This window comes from Sturnus vulgaris, chromosome 2 (assembly GCF_052056855.1).
Source record: "Sturnus vulgaris isolate bStuVul1 chromosome 2, bStuVul1.hap1, whole genome shotgun sequence".
NCBI lineage: Eukaryota > Metazoa > Chordata > Aves > Passeriformes > Sturnidae > Sturnus > Sturnus vulgaris.
Genome location: NC_142244.1, coordinates 89,885,770 through 89,907,193, shown reverse-complemented (window position 1 = coordinate 89,907,193; position 21,424 = coordinate 89,885,770). Strand labels below are relative to the sequence as shown.

Below are 21,424 nucleotides of genomic sequence, written 5' to 3'. Positions count from 1 at the left end.
TTTTATTTTAAAAGAATGTGTTAAGCTATTTACTAAGTTGCAAAATTCTCTAATACTTCAGAGTGATGCATATGTCCCTCAGGCTAATGGCATGCCAAGCTAAAATATCCAAGCTTTTCTGTTGGATTTAGTCTAATTTTGCTACATCCATGAATAAAGATGTAGGCAAAGTCAACGGCTTTTGAATGCAAGAGGTCAACAGGTGAGCAAAAAAGCACATGCAGTAAAAATTAATTGTACTAACTTTAAAACCGCCCCTTTCTTCAAACAAAACATGCACATGTTAACTAGTTGCGCTAAAAGGACAAGTCAGAACAAGTGAAAAAAGCTGCAGCCATGTTAGTCACTACTTACCAACCTACCATGTGTCATTAGGAGTCTGGCATTTATTTTCATGATCTAAATTTAGCTGTCTTACATGAATCCGTAGTCATCACTCTTACAGTTTTTTAATGATAGGAGAAATGCAGGAGACTGAAAATATCTGATTATCAACGTCTGCATTTAAAAATAATCCATTACAAATGCCTTGACTCACATTATTTTATTGTAATACACAAATACTTTTTGATCTCATACATTAGAACTTTACTCATCTCACATGGAAAGGCTGAATGAAAGCATAAGACCACAAGCATCTATGTGCTGGTGACATATTTCTGTTGGTCTCAAAAAAATAATAATTACGTGTCCAGTTTTAAGTTAGATATATAGCAAGGAGTCAGAGGCTCCCAACTCATGAGCTAATCTGAACTAGTCCAGCTCCAAGGAAAACATCCCAGGAGCTAAACTCGAAGCAACTGCACCTAAACACACACAGGAAGAAGAACAACCAGGCCTGGATCACTTGGTCAGCTGGACATCACCTGGGACTTTGCTGGCCAAAGAAAATAGCCTGAAATTGAGTACAGTGCCACAGAGGTAGAGATGTACCACTGGTATAACTGAGACAGGGTCTGGAGGGCAGGCAGCATGCCCTGAGGAAGAGAGGAAGCAGAAGGGTTATTGCTCACAGGTGAGCTGCACTGAGACTCACCTCTTTCCTCTCCCTCCCACCCCACCACCCTGAGGAGGCTCATTGTACAGTTGGCCCTCTTGCATTTACTTTGCTCAAATATATGCTACAAACACAATAAATGAAAGAGAGATGAAAAAAAGAAAATGCTGAAACTGAACCTAGAGAAATCTAGAAACAAGGATATTCTCTGAAGATTAACTTCTGCTTGTGCAAATAAGCTGTGGCATATTCAGACCTCCTCAAAGTATTGCGTCATAATTTGTTTTCAAGAATAACAAGATTTAAGTCATGATCGACTTTTAAAAGTAATTGTAAAAGGAGGATTTAATTCGTTTTCTTAAGCTAAAAGAAACAGAATGAAAGCAAATGGCAAATATCACAAGAACTAAATCTAAAAGGAAAAGTTGGTGACTGGCATATAGAGTCTCAGATTGCCTCTGCACAGTCAGTGTGTCCCACACTTGGTAGACAATGAAAAACTTGAGTTACTGATTTAAGAGAGATTAGGGGATTGCATTTGGGTAAATCAATATTCTGCTTTTATAATGAAGGTTTTAGAAAACCATCATGCAGGAACAGGCAAAAGACCTGAAATGTAATCTCATAAACTATAAAATACTTCTGACAAGCCTGCAGCAGTCATGGTTTACCAGTAGGTTTCTATATTCTAAAGCACTCTTCCAGGTATGGAAGTTGGATACCACTGGCACATATCATTACTGCATTCTTTGCTCCTTGGCTCTGGTGACCTGACAGTCACAGCAGAGACATCACTCCTGCTGCTTGCTTGCAGATCTGTGAGAGCTGCTGGCCTGAGCCAGGAAGCTCCTGGGACCCTTGCTGGGGTGACATTGCTCCATTGTGGTTCCCAATGTATGCCCAAAAGTCAATGCCACAGAAGCAGCCATTAAACAGTAAAATAAATTAAACAAACAGAAAGCTACATATAAAAGAATGACTGGAAAACAACAAAGTAGCATTTAAGGACTTCCTTCTCCTCCTATTTGCATAACAGAGGCAATTGGGCCATATGAAGAAATTATCTCTTACAACACAGTTTTGTTTAGAGACTGGATCATTCCACCATTAAAGCCAACTCTCATTAAGGGCTATTTTCCAGAGGCAACTGGCATCTCCTGGCACATTTTAAAACATTAGAACTTTGGACATATCTACAAAGACATATCCAGCAATTGTGTCTAGTGTTTAATTCTTTTCATATTCCAGCCCCTACAAGGTAGTAAGGCCTGTAAATAGGAGCAAGGCAGATTTAACTGAGGAAATAACAATAACACAGTAATTAAACTCTTAGATGGCATTTTTTATCTTCAGCTGTCCAGCCTTTTCCAATGAAGGTAAAGAACACAAAGCCAGAGGACATGATTCAGCCTTGCAGGAAGACCCCCTGCTGTCACACACATCAACTCCTATTCATAGCTGCATCCAGCTCTAGGTTTGAAGTAATTTCTTTTCCTACAATTACTCCTGTTGACATATTCTTTCAAGACCTCACTGCTGCAGTGATTAGAAGCATCTTAATTTTGGTTTTACATTTCTTATTCCACTCTTATTATGTAGTCTCCTTCATTAGTGGAAGTAATTACATACCCTTACTTTTTTACTCTCCCTTTGGCTGCAGTTATCATGGCCTGTCATTGCCTTTCCAGGCAGAAGATAAGCTTGTATGGCTTATTCTCACAAGTTCTCGATTCCCCTACACTCTTCCACCCATATTTATGTTCTCCTGTGCAATCCATATTTCCTAAATGGCACCACTCAATGTGGTAGTAGTAATGATCATCATCATCAAGACAGTAGTAATCGTCATCATCATTATAATAATTTTGTATGTTCTTTCCTATTAAAAACAATCAGTCATAGAGTTCTGCCACTCTTAGGTGGAGACATGAATCTCAGTTCTTTCTCTACGATGCTTCCTCCTGCATTTTACTGGCTTAGATTCCTCTGCAAAACTACCTATCAACTGTGATCAAAGGCAGGGCACTTGTTTCTTCCCTGAGCTGATAGGTCTTCTCTACTCACAAAAAGGGGACGTGCAAGAAAGCTGGAGAGGGACAGTTTTCAAGACCATGTAGTGAGAGGACAAGAGAGAATAGCTTGAAACAGAAAGACTGTAGGGTTAGATTAGGTAATAGGAAGAAATTTGTCACTATGAGGGTTGTGAGGCAGTCTAACACTCCACAGAGAACCTGTGGGTGCCCCATCCCTGAAAGTGTTCAAAGCCAGGTTGGATAGGATTCCCACTTGAAATGTTCTAGTGGAAAGGGTCCCTGCCCATGGCATGGGGATTGGAACTAGATGATCTTAGAGGTCCCTTCCAACCTAAATCATTCTATGATTTAATGGTAAGAAGGAGGCCCAAGTCTCCAACATTCACAGGCTAGCAGAGTAATGATGAGAGACCAAAGAAACCACCGTGTCTTGCCCACACTCTCCTCTGGAGTGCTCTCAAACCAGCTGAAAGATCAGCCATGGTAAGGCCCAGTCAAAGCAAAAAGAGTAGTAACATACTGAGGGTACATGTAATCACACCCTTTAATTACTTTGTTCAGCAGTGCCTCCAGCTTGAAAGCCACAAGTCACTTGAGAGTCTTTTTTGCAAGTAAACAAACAGTATCAACTACTTCCAGTCATAGCTTGGCCTCCTTAGTGCTTATGACGAAGCACATTTGGCAGCCAAACCAAGCAAACATTATGATTCATTTATCCCACAGCTTAGCAGATGGATAAATGAAACCTTTATAACCCAGGCAGAACTGGACCTCTACAGTTTTAAATGAATAGTACTGTTCAAACCTCAGGAAACCCTGGCAATGCCTCATTATCAACAAGGGAATCAGGATGTGCATTTCTGTGAAATTTACGTACATATAAGTGAAGTTCCTGGGGCACGACTCAAAACACGACAAAGTAAAATCCATGAGAAAGAGAGGGCTTTCACTTCTTATCACTGAGATGCTGATCTTTTCAACATGTTACAAAGTAGTTTGCTGTTTATGCCTGAAGTCATTGTCAGGTTCTGGGACAATTTACACTTGGACAAAAACCTAAAATGGGTAGAATGGACGCACAACTATATGAACCAAACTGCACTTTGCAGTTAAAGATTCAGAAATGGATTAATTTCTCAAGCTCTAACAGGTGAGCTTGGTTCTATATGAGTTTTCAGAAGTTTCCTCCTCCTCCTCCTCATCATCATTATTATTATTATTATTAGTGCCTGGCTGAAGAATTTCAGGATGATAATATGCTCTCTTGAAAACTGACTGGAGTTGTATTTCAGCTACTTTATTAAGATCTTTACATTGTGTATACTAGGTAATGTACAGACTGATAAAGACTACCGTTTCCAGTGCAATGAGCACACTAAAGCAGAAATACATATACATATACATATACCTATATGTATATAAGTGGATTTTTTATCAAGGACATGAGTTTTCCAGTGGAAGCAAGCTAGTTTTATGATATTTCCTTTCCTATATAACGGGTTTTTTACAATTTTCTGCTATAGCCCAGCAGAGCCAGGAAGAAGCAGGCAGACACTTGCCTGCCATGGGAGCTGAGCTGGCTGAGAGTTGTGGAAAGGGTGACAGGCCTCAGCTCACCTGCAGTCACTCAGCAGACTTCCTCCTGGTCCCAGAAGGGCTCTCTGTACTTCAGCCATGCACACAGGACAGCTCTTTCTTTTCTTCCTGTAATAGCTGTGGCACTTCATGACCACACAATCTGTGAAACCACAAATGTTTTCCAAGGCACTAGCTAGACATTTTCAGCCTCCCTCTTATGTTGGATTCTACAATATATATCTTTGTGCCTGCCTCCCAGCTTCTTACAGTATTTTCATTTAGTGTGAGCCTGTGCTTGCTCTGCACAGAGCTGCCAGCATTGAAGCCATTTCCCAAGAAAGCCCAGAAGCTTCGACATAAGGCGTCTCTGGGCTTTAGACTGTTTCTTTTAGTAACCTCTCTGATAACCTGAAATCCAGTGATCCACAACTAGTCATTCCTGTATCCATGAATCCATGCAGAATCGATTCATCTTGTTTTGTCTTAAACTGATGGAAAAAGACAGACACCTCTGAGATGCAATTGATCCCATTTATTTTAAGCACCAGAGAGAAGTCTTTCTCACTGAGTGGAGAGGAAACATCCTCTTGGATTGGATTACCTCTATTCCTTTAGGCTCTGAGAAGGCTGGATGAGATGTATCCCACCCTAGGCTATCTTTAGCAGCTGCAAGGTTATGAGTGGACAGGGAGTTCTCAGCTCAAAAACATAAAAACTATTTTTTACTTTGTTTTGCCCTGCTGGACCTGTTGCTTTACAGACTTGAGGCAGAATAATAATAAACATTTTAATTAGCTGTTCATACCTAAAACACTATTCCTGGCAATGATATTTCAACAAGGAGGTCCTCGTCCTCCTGCATGCATGCCTTCCCTCCCCAGATACTAGAATTTTAAAAATATAACTTTCTTTTCTTGATCAGCCAAGATCAACTCTATGTGCAGGTCAGCCCTTGTTTTCACTTGGTCCCACATTTATTTAATGGTTTTTGTTTGGGAACCAGCAGATCAAATTATTTGGTGCTCTTCACATTATATTTAGAGTTGGTTTTGGTTCTACTCTGGTCAAATATTAGTTATGCTGCCTATTTAGATGGATAAATGATATCAAGATCACAAACACTAAAAATTAGAAAATAGTTGTTAACTCAATTCATGTTTCCTGAAAACAACTTCTGCATGAGAAGCCTCTGTTCTGGATGCTAACTCATGCCAAGACCACGATACACCAGTCTTTTCTGCTCTGTAGGTGTGCCTCTAAAGCTGTTGCAGATAGACTAGCTCTCTGGAAAATGCTGTAAACCCACACAGTCCCAGGAACAAGGTGACCTTGTCCTCATTACATCCATAATTTTTGTGAAGAGAGACATTGTGGTACAGAGCCCCGAATCCTTAATGTTATATTCCCTAATGCTGTACTTCTTTTCAGGTCTAGGAAAGAGCTTCCATCCTCAAAGAGCCATCTCATATCTCACACCTTTCTTCCCACTCAACTCACACACCAGCATTTTGGTTTGGGTTTTATTTGTTTTCCATTTTTTCACATAACATTTTCAAAACATAAATAAACCACGTTGCCCTTGTGTATAATGGTATAAATCAGTGTAAAGCATTTACATTATGTAGCTTACTTGTTCAAATCTATCTGTAAAATATTTACACTGTATAGCTCACCTGAAGACATCTACTTATGAGGAAAGCCTTCAGAATATTATTATACTAGCAGTCAGAGAAGGAAGTATCACTTCATAAAAGATAAGCCTTTGTTTCTTTACTTTCCTATTGTACTCAAGATGCCACTGAGTATGTAAAAGCAATTCCCTAAATACCTAATTATTATCTTACATTCATATTTTTTTCTCCTTCTCTGGCTTTGGAGAAGGATCTGAGGTATTTAACTTTCTTATGGCACCAGTACTCTGTATACCAAAAGTTCTGCTTCTTTTCCAGTACTTAGTGAAATCCAACCCTGCAGCTACAGCCAGGTATGTGATCACACTACTCTTGGAGGATACAGATGGAAAGAAAAAGCAAATCACATTTTTAAACATTACATTTATTGGCAAACCTAATGTGTTCTCTAGGTACAGACTAGCAATTGCTTGAAAAGAATGAGCATTCCTGATGCTCCTGAAACATTTTCAATGTTCCCTCCAACACAGATCAATTCATCTATAGCTTTCTCCCTTCAAATAACAGATATCCAAGTGGACTGACTGTTCTCCACACTTGCATCCACCTTTTTCCCATCTGCCCATAAAATACTTGTAGTCCTTATCATCTTTAATATTCTGCACTTGGAAACAGTGAGTCCTGTGGAGTTCCCTGCATGTCTTTGACCTAAACTGCGTCAGAACTCTAATCCCTGTGCCTGTATCTTCACAACAAATATTTAGAGTATTTAAAGGGAGCCTTTGGTTTAAATCTCATTACATATGAATGTTCTTTCTAATAGAGTGAAGATTTCTTAACTCAAACCACATCCTACTCTTTAAAATCCTTCCAGACATTTATTGGGCCAAACTCAGAGCCAACTAGAAGCAGTGGTGGAAAGGCATAAGGTCATGGTCTCTCCCAGGTGGATGTGAGCCATTCACTTCTCTAGTGTGTTACAATTTGATTTCTGGAGCCAAGGCTTTTCCTGATTTTTTTTTCCTACAGAATTTGAAAATCCTCTGGGATGATTTACATGAACAAAAAGCTTTATCTTTGATGCCTGTGAGAGGTGTCAGTTATGGATCTGTACTAATCTAGGCCTTAATGCAGGTTCTCTTCCCTCCTATGCAGATGAAGATAATACACATTATATATCATGTAATGATTTCTCAGCTCTCATGAGTGGTACCTCTTTGAAGAGGAAGAGAGGAAGTGACCAAATAATTTTACTCATTCTGACTCTCAAAGTACAACATGGTCATTGATTATTTATTGCTCCCTTATGATTTATGTCAAGACTAGAATCCAGCTAGGTTAACATAACAGGCAGTGTTTTGCATCCTATGTAACCAAGTTGCATACTGCAATTTAAAGGACACAATCTGAAGCTACACCAGACTGGTCACAAAAGGGCTGGAGGCACAAAAGCGTGAGACTGTTCATTATTACTGACAATCTGTCCAATCACTTCCAGGAATAAAACTTTTGATTAATCAAATTAGTCTCAAAACACTTAAACATCCCTCCAATTCTTTCCTTGGCAAAGATGACAACATGTTACAGCTGTCTATAAATCTCTAGCTACAACATATTGGTAGATAAAACAGAATTGAATTCTTCTGTGTACAGTTATCTGTTATACAGATGGAGTTATCTCTGGGGGCAGAATATTCTGAGACAGTCTATTTAAGCAAAGTGTAATCCAAATGGTGAACAAAATTAGTTTTTCTGTGGAGAAGTTCGTAGATATACAGTTGCCATGACAACTGCATTTGGCTCTGGAAAAGGGAAAACAAATGGCTCTTTTTAGACTGAAGTAAAATAAATTTAGTCTGGTTGCATAGAAAAATTGCTTTTTCACTCTAGTTTCAAATAGTCTTTCTGTAGCAAGCTTCTTTAGCTTCCTTTTTTAGGTTTTAGGGGGTTTCTTTTCCTTTTTTTAAAAAAACAGTACATCTATTGGAATTACAAAGGATGAGCGCACCTCCCTTTCCCTGCCCTTCCCATATCCAGAGCACGATTTTGTGTTCCAAAAGTCTACAGATTGCACCCTAGGTGCAAAATAATAGAACCAGATTTCCTGCATCTAAGCAGCATAAAAATGCAAATTTATGTTTTTAACTTCATCAGATCATAGAAGACCAGGAAAAATGGGAAAGAGCTGTTATTATCAGTCTGTTGGGAATTCAGTATATTGGGACTGAAATGCTCTCTGTGTCTGATGTGAAAGATAGCCAGGGTGATTTTTTTTGCTCTTTAGGCAGTTGGAGAACCAAGTGGATTTTAAACTTTTGGTACTGAATATCCTTTATCAGCTCTCCGCTTCCAGCACTTGTGCATGCATATCCCTCCCACGATCACACAGGCCAGTGCAACAGGTATCACTGCAATGTACCAGGACAGACCAACAGCTGGAAAGTAAACACATTAAATATTAGAAAAATTGAAAAAAAAAAAAAACAAAACCAGCAAACTCCCAGGAACATAGTCCTCTAAACTCAAGTGGGGAGAGGAGAAATGACAACAAAAAGGAGGTCTGCAAGTCAACCTTCCAGCAGGGCTTATCAGCTTTGAAAGGAAGACACCTATTGATTGAGCATTCTGGGAAATGTGTTCATGAAGACAGGAGGAAAGATTGGAAAACAAAGAGAGAACGAGAATTTAATATTTTGCATACACTAAACTTTCTGAACTCCTGATTAGAGCAGCTGTGTGCTTTCTATCTTGATTTGTCAAAAGCAGAGACATTCCAAGGAGGAAATCCAAGCACTGCATGGAGTAGGAATACTTAACAATTAGTTCACCCTCAAGTTGTGTGAATAATTTTTTTCCTACAGAGCAGCTTATAAATTAGTAACAATCAACCCAAGACTCAGAACTTCTTCCCAAATCCAGCTAATTTCCAACACCAGTGTCTGTCCAGACCATTCTGGATTATTCACATATATATATTGCCTCCTCTGTAGTTATTCCCGTGTAGCTCATGGAAGACAAGGGCAGCACATGATCCAGCAAAATGAGTACAAATTCCTCATCATAGGGTGCTGGAGTGATAATGAAGTCTGAAAGTGTTCATGTGCCTTTCTAAGACAGGATGAGCAAGCTTTGGTGGTTCACCAACGTCATGCAAAGAAACAATCAGCATTGCTTCACATTGTTCATACAGCTGGCTCTTGGCCAGTGGTTTATCACACTGAAACATTAATTACACTGAGTTTAAGTCTTCTCTTCCCATGACTAGGAGCCAAAATAACAACACCCATCATAATTTACAGTTCTTGTTATTTTGGCAGCAGTTTGTGCATGAGGAAAAGGAACACTAATAATTTATTCTGTTACTATCTTCTTTTCTCCCTACTTGTTGAGGAACTGGAGGAGATTTGGCCCTGCTGCAAAGAGAGTTTGCCAGTAGTCTCACTGGAACATTCATTTCACAAAGTGTATCTAAATTGGAGTCCTATCTAATAAACAGATATACCAGCACAGAGAGATCCTTATCCCTGCATAAAATGTCAGTAAATGACCTACAGAAGGTGCATTTTGTGAACAGGCTGTATCAAAGACTACAGGTGAAAGAGGCAATCAGATTTGCCCCTGGCAGTAACTCATCCCAACACTAGCTCTTACAGTATAAAAATATTAGATGATAATTTAGCATTAGAATAATAACAAAAAATACAAAAACTAAGCAGTAAAAATAGCTACCTTCCTGCTTGACCCTTGTTGGCAGTACTTGGTATCCATATCTGTTCTGGGCCAGACAGGTAAAGTCTGTATAGAAATCCACTTCTTCAACAGAATCAAAAATCAGTGGTACTTCAATAAAGTTTTCACCATTTTCTACAATTTCTCTGGAAGAATAAGAAAGTTTTAATGTTAAATATTTTAATAAGGTGTTTTTTCTCTATTTAAGATGTTCATTCTAACAGCACATTGCAAGAAAATGCATTCGATATTGGTTCATTTGTGAACCAACCCTTCAGCATTCAAGGATGCCTGCTGTCTTCCACTCAGCTGTGCTAACTACTTGGGTCTCAGTGGGCAGTACCTATCCTGCACTTTTTGGAATCTAGAGAAAAAAAAATACCTGTATTTGTCTAGCAAAAATAAAGAAAAGGCAGAGGAAAAAGGCAAGTGGAATTCTGTGTATCTTTGAGCTCACTTCACAACACTGTTCAAGGACCTAATTCCTTCTCTCTGACCACCAGAAGTTAATTTTTATGACCAGCTGGAAGTGGACATATAGGGAACATAACCATGCAAAAGTTCTCTGAGAAAGCTGAATCACTATTCCTGTCTATCACATGCTCAAAGCCAATAGCTCAATACGAGAAACTGTCCAAGAAGTTTCCAGCTAATTTCAACATGATTATTTTAAGAGTCAAAGCGGTTTTTAGCTGGAGTCAAACATTGTCCCTTGATATCTTTTAGTCATTACCAGAGCAGTTATCCAGCTGCTCTTTAATGATCTGATCATGAGCCTGCATTGCTTGGCAGCAATGGAATTCCCTGGGTGCTCCCCTTGGGAGCTCTGTGGCAGAGATTTCTGCAGGGAATTTGTTTTCCCAGTGGCATTTGAGCTGTTTTGTCATGCTGCCATAATGAGGACTTCCAGCAGAACTGGGATATGTCACACACTGTGGGTCCTGCAGGAACATCAGCTGTCACTGTCACTGTCCTTGTGCAATTGCATGATAATATATGACAGCAATAATGATAGTGATAGGCATTACAGAAGTCGTTTTTCAAGTCCAAGTAAGAAAGTGCTGCTCTATTCTAAAGCCAGCAGAGACTATAGCTTCCACACATTTTATGGTTCCTGGCCACAGGTTCAATGCATTTTCACTTATCCATATAAACAAGGTAATACATCAATTTCCCCAAGCATGCTGTGGGGAATGGGAAAACACCTAAAGGCTTGGGCATAGAGCTGAGTTCCTATGTTACCTCTGGCTGCAGTATGGCCAGGCTGTTATCTGGCACTGGTGGCCACAAATTGCCAAAACCATCTCACATCCATAACTGTTAAACATTCTTGTCCATCAAAATACAGATGCCACATCCCCAATTCTGTTGGAAACAGCCTCTAGCCCATGCTAAACCCTAATCAATTTACAGAAACCCTTTGGGGAGGTTCTAGCTGGTGTGTGACCACTTTAGCAAGTAACAGCTGAGGAAATGACATCCCAGAGCCAAGGAACCTTCTGGGCTCTGTCCACCAGTACAGGCAGAGCCACCAGGCAAGAGCAATGATCTTTTTGATCTGAGCTTCATGAAACAAGAAACAAAACAAGCTGACTTGGTCCTCAATGAAGAGATTTGAGTCAAAAGGTTTAGCTCACATTTACAAAAACACTAGAGGTGTGCCTGGATGTAGTGAGTTACACTCACTCCAGGTAACACATCAGGTAACCCATCACAGGTACAGAAAGCGGTTATATTTCCCTTTCCTAGTGGGAAAAGCCTTGAGGTATGCAGCTATGAGGCAGCTGAAAGAAAGCTCCTCGAGACTAGGAGACTCAATGAATCAGAGCAAGAGGATGTGGAACATCCTGTTTTTCACTCCCACCAGCATTCCCTTCAGTGCTACCCTGTTCTAGCACTCAGCGGGTGTCTGTGTGAGTCAGTTTAACTCACTAATGTGGAAAAGAACAAGCTTAGGGGGAAAAAATAATGTTATTTAGAAAAAAAAATACAAACAGCAAAATCAAACCACTAGATAATTCTCTGTTGTCTTAGTGTATTCAGAGAACCTCATGAATGTCAGGGAGAGAATGTTGCCACTTTGCTGGTGTGGGGTAAGGAGACAGATGAGAGAAGCACTGGGAAGGATCAAGTCTCCTTGCTTTCCACTGCAGTCAGCCCTTAAAACAGTTCAGTTACTCATGAAAGTGTGCTTAAAGTTTGTCTCAAAGTTGGCTCATTTGCAAAATACCATGTAACAAGAAACAGAGATAAAGAATTTATTTCATTGACTGGGTTGGGCTTGGGTTTTTTTTGCTTGCCTGCCCTTTTTATTCTCATCTCTCACCTTCACTTCAGATTTGTCCATTTCCCATTCGAATACCTGTCATTCAGCTGCGCCAAGAGGCACTGCAGTTTAGAACAATAAGCACAAGGAAGCACTTTCAGACTTACTGTCGTTCCCCCTCTGCAACTCTGCTTTGTTTATAAACCACATCAACGCTGGTGTCATTTGCCAGCCATTCCACATCAGTTTGGAAATGGCTGCTCAGCCCAACAAACACTTTGCACGGGAGAGTCATCTTGGAGCCTGTCAAAAAAAGAAAGATTGAAAAACAATTTGGATACATTTGAAGAACTACTCTTTCTTTTGGTGAAAACCAGCAACTCCAGTGGGAGATCCCATACACCTCCAAGAACCACTACTTTCAAAACTGAAGTTAATCTCCGGATTGCTTTTGATCCCCTACTCCTTGGCAGCAAGACCCTTGAGTGAGGCAGTTTGTCCTGCTGCTAACCAAGTATTTCCCTATTTCAACACGTAGCAACTCTTGCACCAAACACATTCCCTGGAGGAAAGGTTGTGTCCATGCCTGTGGCCTTGCCCTTTCTGACCCACTGCAGCCCAAAGGGCACTGTGTGATTTATTCTTTCGGAGCAAATGCATTAACCAGCAGCACAGCTTCACTCAGAGATGCTGTGGGTGAGGACATTCAGCTGAAGGTGGGACCTCCAGGGTTAAAGTGATTTTGCAAAATTTCTGAAACTTATTAGTCGCTGTAAGTACTGTAACTCAGGGATAAGGAGAGTCCAGACTGATGTGTATTTACATTCTATGGAAGTATATCTATATACCCAGAAGACAGCAGGAGGCTGTAGACATTAAAAAGCAAAGAATACTTCAGCATTAACCCTCAAGTAATATAACTGAGATCAAAAACCTACAACAATTTATGCCAACAAATTACACCATTAGAGGACCTGCTCTAGTTTTTCTCTTCCAAACTCTTCCGAATATGCTGGGCCTTACCAAGAGCAGCTGATGTTGTCTTTTGGGCTGGATACACAATTATCGGGGTAATTCTCTTCTCTTGTTCTTGGCAGAAAAAGAGAACAGAGTCAGTGCTAAGACATAAGAAAATGTGAGCGTGGCCCCAGAACCAGAAACATGTCACTTCACCCAACACCTGTCGAGTTCCAGGAAAGGATTTGATTGCTAAATCCCGTGGCAAGCAGAGATACTGCGGTTCCAAGCCGCGGCTGTGGGTTCGGGCAGGATCGCGCTCCCACCGAGCCTCAGGGATCCTCAGGGACGGCGGGAGGAATGTGCGGCACGGGCGCCCCCTGCCGGCCGCCCTGCGCAGCAGCGCCCGGCCCCGCCGCTCTCCTGTCCCCGCACTGTCTGTGGCACAGCGCCTGTCCCCGCTCTGTGTGTGGCACAGCTCCTGTCCCCGCTCTGTGTGTGGCACAGCTCCTGTCCCCGCACTGTGTGTGGCACAGCGCCTGTCCCCGCACTGTGTGTGGCACAGCTCCTGTCCCCGCACCGTGTGTGGCACAGCTCCTGTCCCCGCTCTGTGTGTGGCACAGCTCCTGTCCCCGCACTGTCTGTGGCACAGCGCCTGTCCCCGCACTGTGTGTGGCACAGCGCCTGTCCCCGCTCTGTGTGTGGCACAGCTCCTGTCCCCGCACCGTGTGTGGCACAGCTCCTGTCCCCGCTCTGTGTGTGGCACAGCATCTCTTCCCGCTCTGTAGCACAGCGGCCTGTCCCCGTTCTGTGGCTCAGCGTTTGTCCTTGCCCTGGTCCACCGCTAAGTGTCTGATCTCCGAGCTCCCCTAAAGCCCTGTGTAGTGACACCCTCTCCTGTCCCCAAAACATCAATTATTCCACTTAACAAACACAGGTACTTTCAGGAGAGAACCCCTCTCTGCCAGGGGTGCTGTGGGAGCCCCATCAAGGCCAGGACAAGCACTCCTTTGGCACGGCTGAAAGCATGAACATGAGCTTCTCTCAAGAGTTTCATTAGCAAAGAAGAGGTTTTCTTATGTGCTGTAATGTTTTAATATGTCCATCATTGAATCATAGGACCACAGAATGATTTAGGTTGGAAGGAACCTTAAAGGTTCCTAAAACCTTTCCTAAAAGGTTCCTAGGACCACTAGTTCCAACCCTCCTGCCATGGGCAGGGACGCTTTCCACTAGACCAGGTTGCTCAAATCCCCATCTACCCTGGCCTTGAACACTTCCAGGGAGGGCAAGGGGAGCATCCACAACTTCTCTGGCCAATCTGTGCCAGTGCCTCACTACCCTCACAGTAAAACACTTCCTCCTAATAGCCAATATCAACCTGCCCTCTTTCAGTTTGAAGCCATTCGCCCTTGTCCTGTCATTTCCTGCTCTTGTAAGAAGCCCCTCTCCATTATTCTTGTAAGCCCCCTTCAGGTACTGGTATGCCACACCAAGCCCTCTCTTTTCCAGGCTGAATAAATCCAATTCTCTCAGCCTTTCCTTGTATGAGAGGTGCTCCATCCCTCTGATCATCTGGTACTATATTTACCAACAGTCTCCAGTTGAATTGTCCTGGTGATTTCATACATCACACCTTCAAATGGAAATGACATCTTGCAGGTGTAATACCCCATGTCTGTTGGTAGCACAGATGTCATGATCAGAGATGCTGAACCTTTGAGAATGATGAATCTTTCATTGTCATCTTCCAAAGGCAGAGCATCCTGGAGAAAGGACAGAAATTGGTGTTATGACTCAGATAGCTATGGTTACACCCTGTGTAACTCTCAGACAAATTATCTCTGTCTCTCTATTATTAGAAGTTCATTTATCACTGGGAAATCTGAGCAGTTCTGCTTTCTCACCAAAGCACAAAAAAAGTTATTTTAATGTGTATCCATCCCTAAAATACCTTATGGCACTATATGAGGTGTGAAGAATTGCTGTTTTAATCTATCTATAATGTGTGTGCTTAGCTCTTCCATAAAGTGCAGATTTTAAGATTGAAAACATATAATAAGCTCTTCCTTAAGTCATCTTAAGAGCAATCGCACAAGATTTTAGTACCCATGGAGGTTATCACAATGTTATCATATTCTAAGGAATAAGGAGTAATATTCTAATATTTGTCTTTGAAGAAAAATACTTGTAATCATGCAGGACTTCACATAACTGTTACTTACCATATAAACTATTAGAAATTCCTGCTCTGTATCCCTAAGGCTCTGTTCATACACAGTCTGGAGATCTGCTAGGAGAAATTATGTTCCTTCCTCATGAAGGCAGGGTAGCTCTTTCTTGCATTTGTAACAAGAATCATATTTAGGTGGGCAGCCTTTTGCTTAGATAAAGTGGGTTATGTTCCCAACTCTGAAGGGAGTCCTGAGCAGCAACATTTTGCTGGTATGGTATAGATCATAACCTAGGCACTGCAAGCCAGCCTGTATATTACATCCTATGGTAAGGCTACAGCTGCACAAGGCAGAGCATGTGATCCTAGTGGCAGTGTAAATAAAAGCTGAAACAAGCTATTATGCAAATGGTAGAAGAATCCCCTGCTCTCCATTGTGAAATTGAACAAAGAATGTTGTATTTGATCCTAGAGGCAAAATCAGACTTGCCTACTTGAAAAGCAGCAAACTGACCAGTTAGGCAAGAGAACACTCCAAGCATTATGTAATTCATCCAGTATTTCCAAATGGTGTATTCCAGTTGATTAATGAAAGCTACCCCACCTGAAAATGGAAGCAGTATCCCTGGGAGGTCCTACTTTATGGGATTCACTAGAGGGGCCATAAAAAGAAGCACAGTGTCAAAGACAAGGACCTGATATCAGGTGGCAAACCCTGGAGTTGGGTGAGTAACCTAGCCTTATAAACAGTTGCACTGCCTGTGAGAGCATAAAACATGTGGAACACTTCATCCTGTGCTGAGTGTGCCCCAGAGAACTTTTCTTAAAATTTATACATCTGCCCCAAAATTCGCAGTATATTGCACTATGCTAGTGACTGATGAACTATGCTGAACGTGATGTTCAGGAGAAACGTAAAGTGGAGATTTATGTGCCAACTTGGGACAAGGCTGTGCACAAAGAGGAAGTAAATGTTCTACCTTGTACCACTTGAGCTCCAGGCTTGTCCTATTTGGTGCAAAATCCCACAGGTCAGGGCAAACAATCTTTCCAGAGGTGAAAGTGAAGAGGACCTGGGGATAGGCAATCTCCCGAGCAGCTGTTTTCTCCATGACTGTGAGGTGGATGGAGACCTCGGCGCAGTAGGAGGAGTTCCTGCCGACAGAACAGGGAGAGGTGAGCACAGAAGAGTGACTGAGGAGAACTCAAATAACAACCTTGGTTTCCTCCTGGCTCCATTTCCCTCCTTAACGGAGCCAAGGCTGAGATCATACCGGGAGGAATGCTGGAAAATCACTGGTACTGTTCTTTTGGCATAACCTAAACATGTTGACACATCTGCTTCAGACCTTCAGTCTTTTCTTTTTAGTACAACAATTTTCCTGTGCACCTTTAGGCTGCAGCACGATTTTAACTTTGTGAGGAGGGGGAACATATTAACCTGAACAGTAGCAGGTGTGTGATGAACCCTGCCCCGTTTCCTTGGAAGAGGTTTTGACTGTGAAAACCCTAATAATTAAATAAAAGGCTTAAAGCATGTATTGCAATACATCTGCAGTTACTATTGTACAACCATAGAAATTTATGTGAGTACATAAAATTTTGTGTAGCAAAGAAGGCATTCTGGCTTTGAAAGGTTCACAATATTTAACTTTTCTTTCTGGCCTCAAGTGACAATCACAATCCCAAGGAAGACTGCACTGGGAGAGATAGATGCTTAAGTTCCATCTTTTGCAACCTCTGGAAGCCTGCTTCAGAAGATGCCTGTACTCAGGGCAGTGCATGATCTTTGACAGGGCCAGCGAAGCCAGGGAGGGCGGGCTGCCACCTCCAGGAGAGCAGCTGCAAGCAGACAGACTGACACTATTGCCAGGGCACTGTGGCCATCTGTTACGCACATGCCAGATGCCCCAATCCAAAATACTTGCTCCACAGAACACAGAAGCAGAGATCTGTGATACTTCACTGCTACCTTCATTTTACAGAGTTGATAAAAAAGTTCTGTTGGCTTCCCTGTGGGATAATTTCAAAGGAATTCAATTTACTTGCACTTTATTAATCCTGTAATAATGTTAGCAATGAAGTTACCTGCTTGGCTCTTGCATGTCTTTTTCAAGCAAATTTCACAGCATTTTACTAGATCTCTCAGTAACACTACCATAATGTTATATATTGACAAAGTGAGGCAGAATAGTCCAAAAAGGGGATTAAAAAGCACTCTTGAACATCTCAGGCAACTATTCTGCTCTAGAACAGTATTTGCAACCTTTTGCCATTCAGGCTTTGATGTCAGTCTACTCTTCTGCTCCACAACTGAAATTGCTGCTGAGACTTGGGAAAGGCCAACCCTACATGCTGAGCATGATTTCTCAACTTGTCCATCTCTTCTACTGCTGACACATCTCCCTCACAAGGAGTGCCTTGCAAGCAAGGAGACCATGCTCTCCACAAGCAGCTCCACGGATGTAGAGATACGTTCTCCAGTATAAAGCCCAGAGCTAAGTGCCACAGGTATACTGAGAGGCTGGCTGCCTGCAGGTGATGGCATGGGACAGGGACCTGGAACATCCTCAGAAATTCAGACTTTAAGCGTGATGGGATTTTTTGTCTTCCTCAGTCCTCAACAAATCCAGACCCTGGCACCTCTTTTGATATGGTACAGTGTGCTGTTAGATTGAAAACACTCAGAAAAAAAAATTACCAATAGAGCTGAAAAGAGACATGGCTAAAGTTTCAACTCACTGCAACATCACAAGTCTGGTACCAGTCTAATAAATGCACACTGGGTCTCATGAAAAGTCTTCCAACAATACCAAGTCAATCAAATTCTGGTTTAAAACATGACTCAGAAGAAAAGTGAAGACTAGGGATATGGAAGAGGGAAGAAGAAAGTGACTGCAGAGACACAATGCCTTAAATATTCTTCATAAGGCAATCTGAGGTGCAACAAGGGTATTTGTGCTCAGCAAACCTGCTGCCTGCAGCATGTCCCACTTGCCTTAACACTGATTGGCTCAGAGGTAACTAGAAAAAACTCTATACACTATTTTCCTATGAGATTGTAGCCAAAGTGGCAACCCTGTGTCACAATTCATCCAGATTTCAGTACTAGTAAGGATAGGAGATATACAATGCACTCCAAGGGTCCTAACTTCCCACATTTTTTCTCTCTAATACGGTCAGCAAGGAAATTATCTTATCCATAAATGCTCTGAATTTAACTGGAGTTTAAAATCAAGCTAATGCATTTAGACATAGTCATTTTGTTAGCGAACTAGATTTTCCTTTTAAATACCCACCTTTTTGTGCAGATATATACTCCTGAGTCTTCTAGCATCACTGGTAAAAACCAGAGAGCATCTCCTTTTGCCCAGATTCTTGCATCTTCATCTCTTCCTGATATCATGGTGTTTGAACCATTTTTATACCATGTGATATTAGAGGTCAAGGCAGAGAAATCCAAATGTTTGTATCTGGGGGAAGGGCATTTCAGAACCACAGGTTCTCCATGCAGTTCATAGTAGTGTTTGAAAAACACTGTGTGATCTGGGCAGTTTTCTATATAAATCAGAGACATTTTTATGTTACTGTCAGACAGGAACATTAAAAAGAACAGTGGGGGAAAGAGAAGGAAAAAAGACAAATATACACTTACCTGTGCTTTTGACTTGCTGAAGTCTGAAAGCAGAGGCACCTACCATGCACATCACCACGACAAAGAAGAGCATCTGCATTTTTTTCCACAGGAAATCAGAAGAAGAGGGTCGAAGGAAAGTGTTTTGAAATCTACAAGGAAGTTTATTACAAGACAGATTATATAATCAAAATATTCAATATTACCTAAAGAATTAAGTGCTATTTTTCTCACTCCAGACCTGGGGAGCTTGGGTCCATCCTCAGTGAGCAGAAAGGTAACTCCATCCCTAATTTATGGGGGCTGAACTGTGGAACCAGAACATCTGGCTTGGCACACACATATCACTTCTGGTCCTTCCCTTTCACTCCAGAAGATGAAAACAGCACACCACAAGATGCTGCTGTCCCCACAGCTTTTCAGAGCAACATCTATGGGTGGAAAAATTTAGCTCTGCTTGTTTTGCAATAAGACGTGACTGAGGCAAAAGTCAGTTGCTTCGAGTGAGCTGTAGTGTAGTAGCTTGGGTGAATACAGGAGCAAAGTAGGCCAGCTAGTGTGAAAACTTCCAGCTATAAGCAGAGCCAAGATTTCTTGTCTCCAGCAAATGTTTCTGTTGGGACGAGAAACATTGACTCCTGTGGCATGTATACCCATCTTGCTGGTAGTGCACAAGTTTTCAGCTTGGACACTATTACCATCTATTCTAAAAAAAAAAAGCTAAGGAAAATCCTGAACAACCTGTCCTGAAAATCAGACAGGGTGGCTACTAAGGGAAAACAAAATTCTCCTCTGCCAGTCATTCATTGAGCGTCATCTATATGGGACTGGCATGGGCATGGCAGCATCTGTGTACATCACTGAATGTTTTTCCTCAGCCATGAAGCCTCAGCTCCTGCTGCTCAGCTGATTGATTATGCTTTACCTCAATGTCCCATGGGGAAAAATATATAAAACATGCTGGATAGAGTCATTAGTTTATGCCCTATGTAAGGAATTTATGAGAAATACAGTACACATATCCACATGATACATTACACTATTTCCATTTTATATACAGAAATGGAAATTGCATGCATTTTACATGACCTTAAAACTATGATGAATATTAAATGACTGTGCAACTATTTCAAATCAAAACCAAAAGCAAAAAAAACCGAAATTCTACCAATATAACAAAGCTATATTCATAGGTATACACCTTTGGGCATCTTTTTGTATCCTGTCATGCTCAAACTTCCATCATGGTTTTAATCCAAATTTCTCCCTGTTCTAGTAACTATACTTACCTGATGTCTGATACTTTGACTACAATAAACGATTTCCAGTTTATTGTCATCTCTGCAGCACCACAAAACCAACTTCTTGCTCAATAATACTGTTTCATATCCATGGGTCATCTCCCCTACTCTTAGGTCTGCGTGGGTTTCCAGGGAATTCATATGGAGCTCTAGCCTCTCAGTTACACCTGAACCAGGTGCTAGAGGCATTAACAAGCCCCATGGTTCACATCAATACCCTGTAACAGGTGAGTTTCTCTCTCTTCAGATCCTTTGCCTGACAAAAACAATTAGTTATTGTGTTCAGAGCTTTCTGGTCCCTTTGGTTTAGTAACTAACAATTTCCATAAGCCCTACACCATTTGAGGGTTTAGGGAAGGTTTTCATTCCCAAATTTCAATCAGATTCACTTACCTGTGATTCTGTAGTCTTTCAGACATAAGCATCTCACAAAAAGAAGCTATTAGACTGAAAATTCCTAGTGAGGACCTTATATAGGGTTGTGCTCAACACCCAGCGGAAATTTGTCTGACATTGCCCAATCAGATTTATGTCAAAACCAAATAACGTTTTAGACCCAACTTTCTTTCCTTCCGTAGAGTGAGGATAAGAGAAACAGAGGCACGGACAGAGAGAAAATATGTGTTTGGATTTCCCAAAAAAAGGGGAAATGACTGCTAAATATATGACTAATTTTCCTCTTTTCTGACGAATGGTAGCTTGCATACACTCATGTCTTCACATGACTATTTCACACGCTACCTCAAGTGAAAAATTTTCATGGGTAACAAAAGGTGCACTGCATAGTCAGCAGCTAAATAATTGTGCAGCAGCTAAATAATTGCAATCTTCACATTTTGTGGTTCAGTAAGCTCTTCATGGACAACATAAATCTTCTGTGATTTCCCAGATCACTGTTGAATCACAAATGTGCTGATTCCCCTTTCCTCTCATAACATCCATTAAGTGTGACAGCCTGCATTTAGGCTCTCTTGCAGTGAGGTATAAAGAAGTAACAGCTAGAAGCAAATTATGGTTTCCAGGTTCATGAAGAGGAGTAAGAAGAGGATTATGAATTGTGGCAATTTTGGCCTTTTAGAAGAGGGCAATCAATGAGGGACTGCAGTTCCCAGACAGACTAATATC

The 21,424-nt window shown here is 41.4% G+C and overlaps 1 protein-coding gene across 1 annotated transcript; it reads right to left on the bottom strand.

The window, feature by feature from the left end:
• Positions 1–6,642: 6,642 nt before the first annotated feature.
• Positions 6,643–20,890, bottom strand: IL1R2 (interleukin 1 receptor type 2). The gene is made up of 9 exons (XM_014893196.2): positions 20,693–20,890; positions 19,020–19,150; positions 18,664–18,922; positions 16,345–16,519; positions 14,783–14,957; positions 13,258–13,323; positions 12,402–12,537; positions 9,969–10,114; positions 6,643–8,674 (listed from the first exon to the last, which is right to left on the bottom strand). The coding sequence occupies exons 1-9, from the start codon at positions 20,722–20,724 to the stop codon at positions 8,547–8,549; spliced, it is 1,248 nt and encodes a 415-aa protein (XP_014748682.1). The 5' UTR covers positions 20,725–20,890; the 3' UTR covers positions 6,643–8,546.
• Between the last annotated feature and the right edge of the window lie 534 nt (positions 20,891–21,424).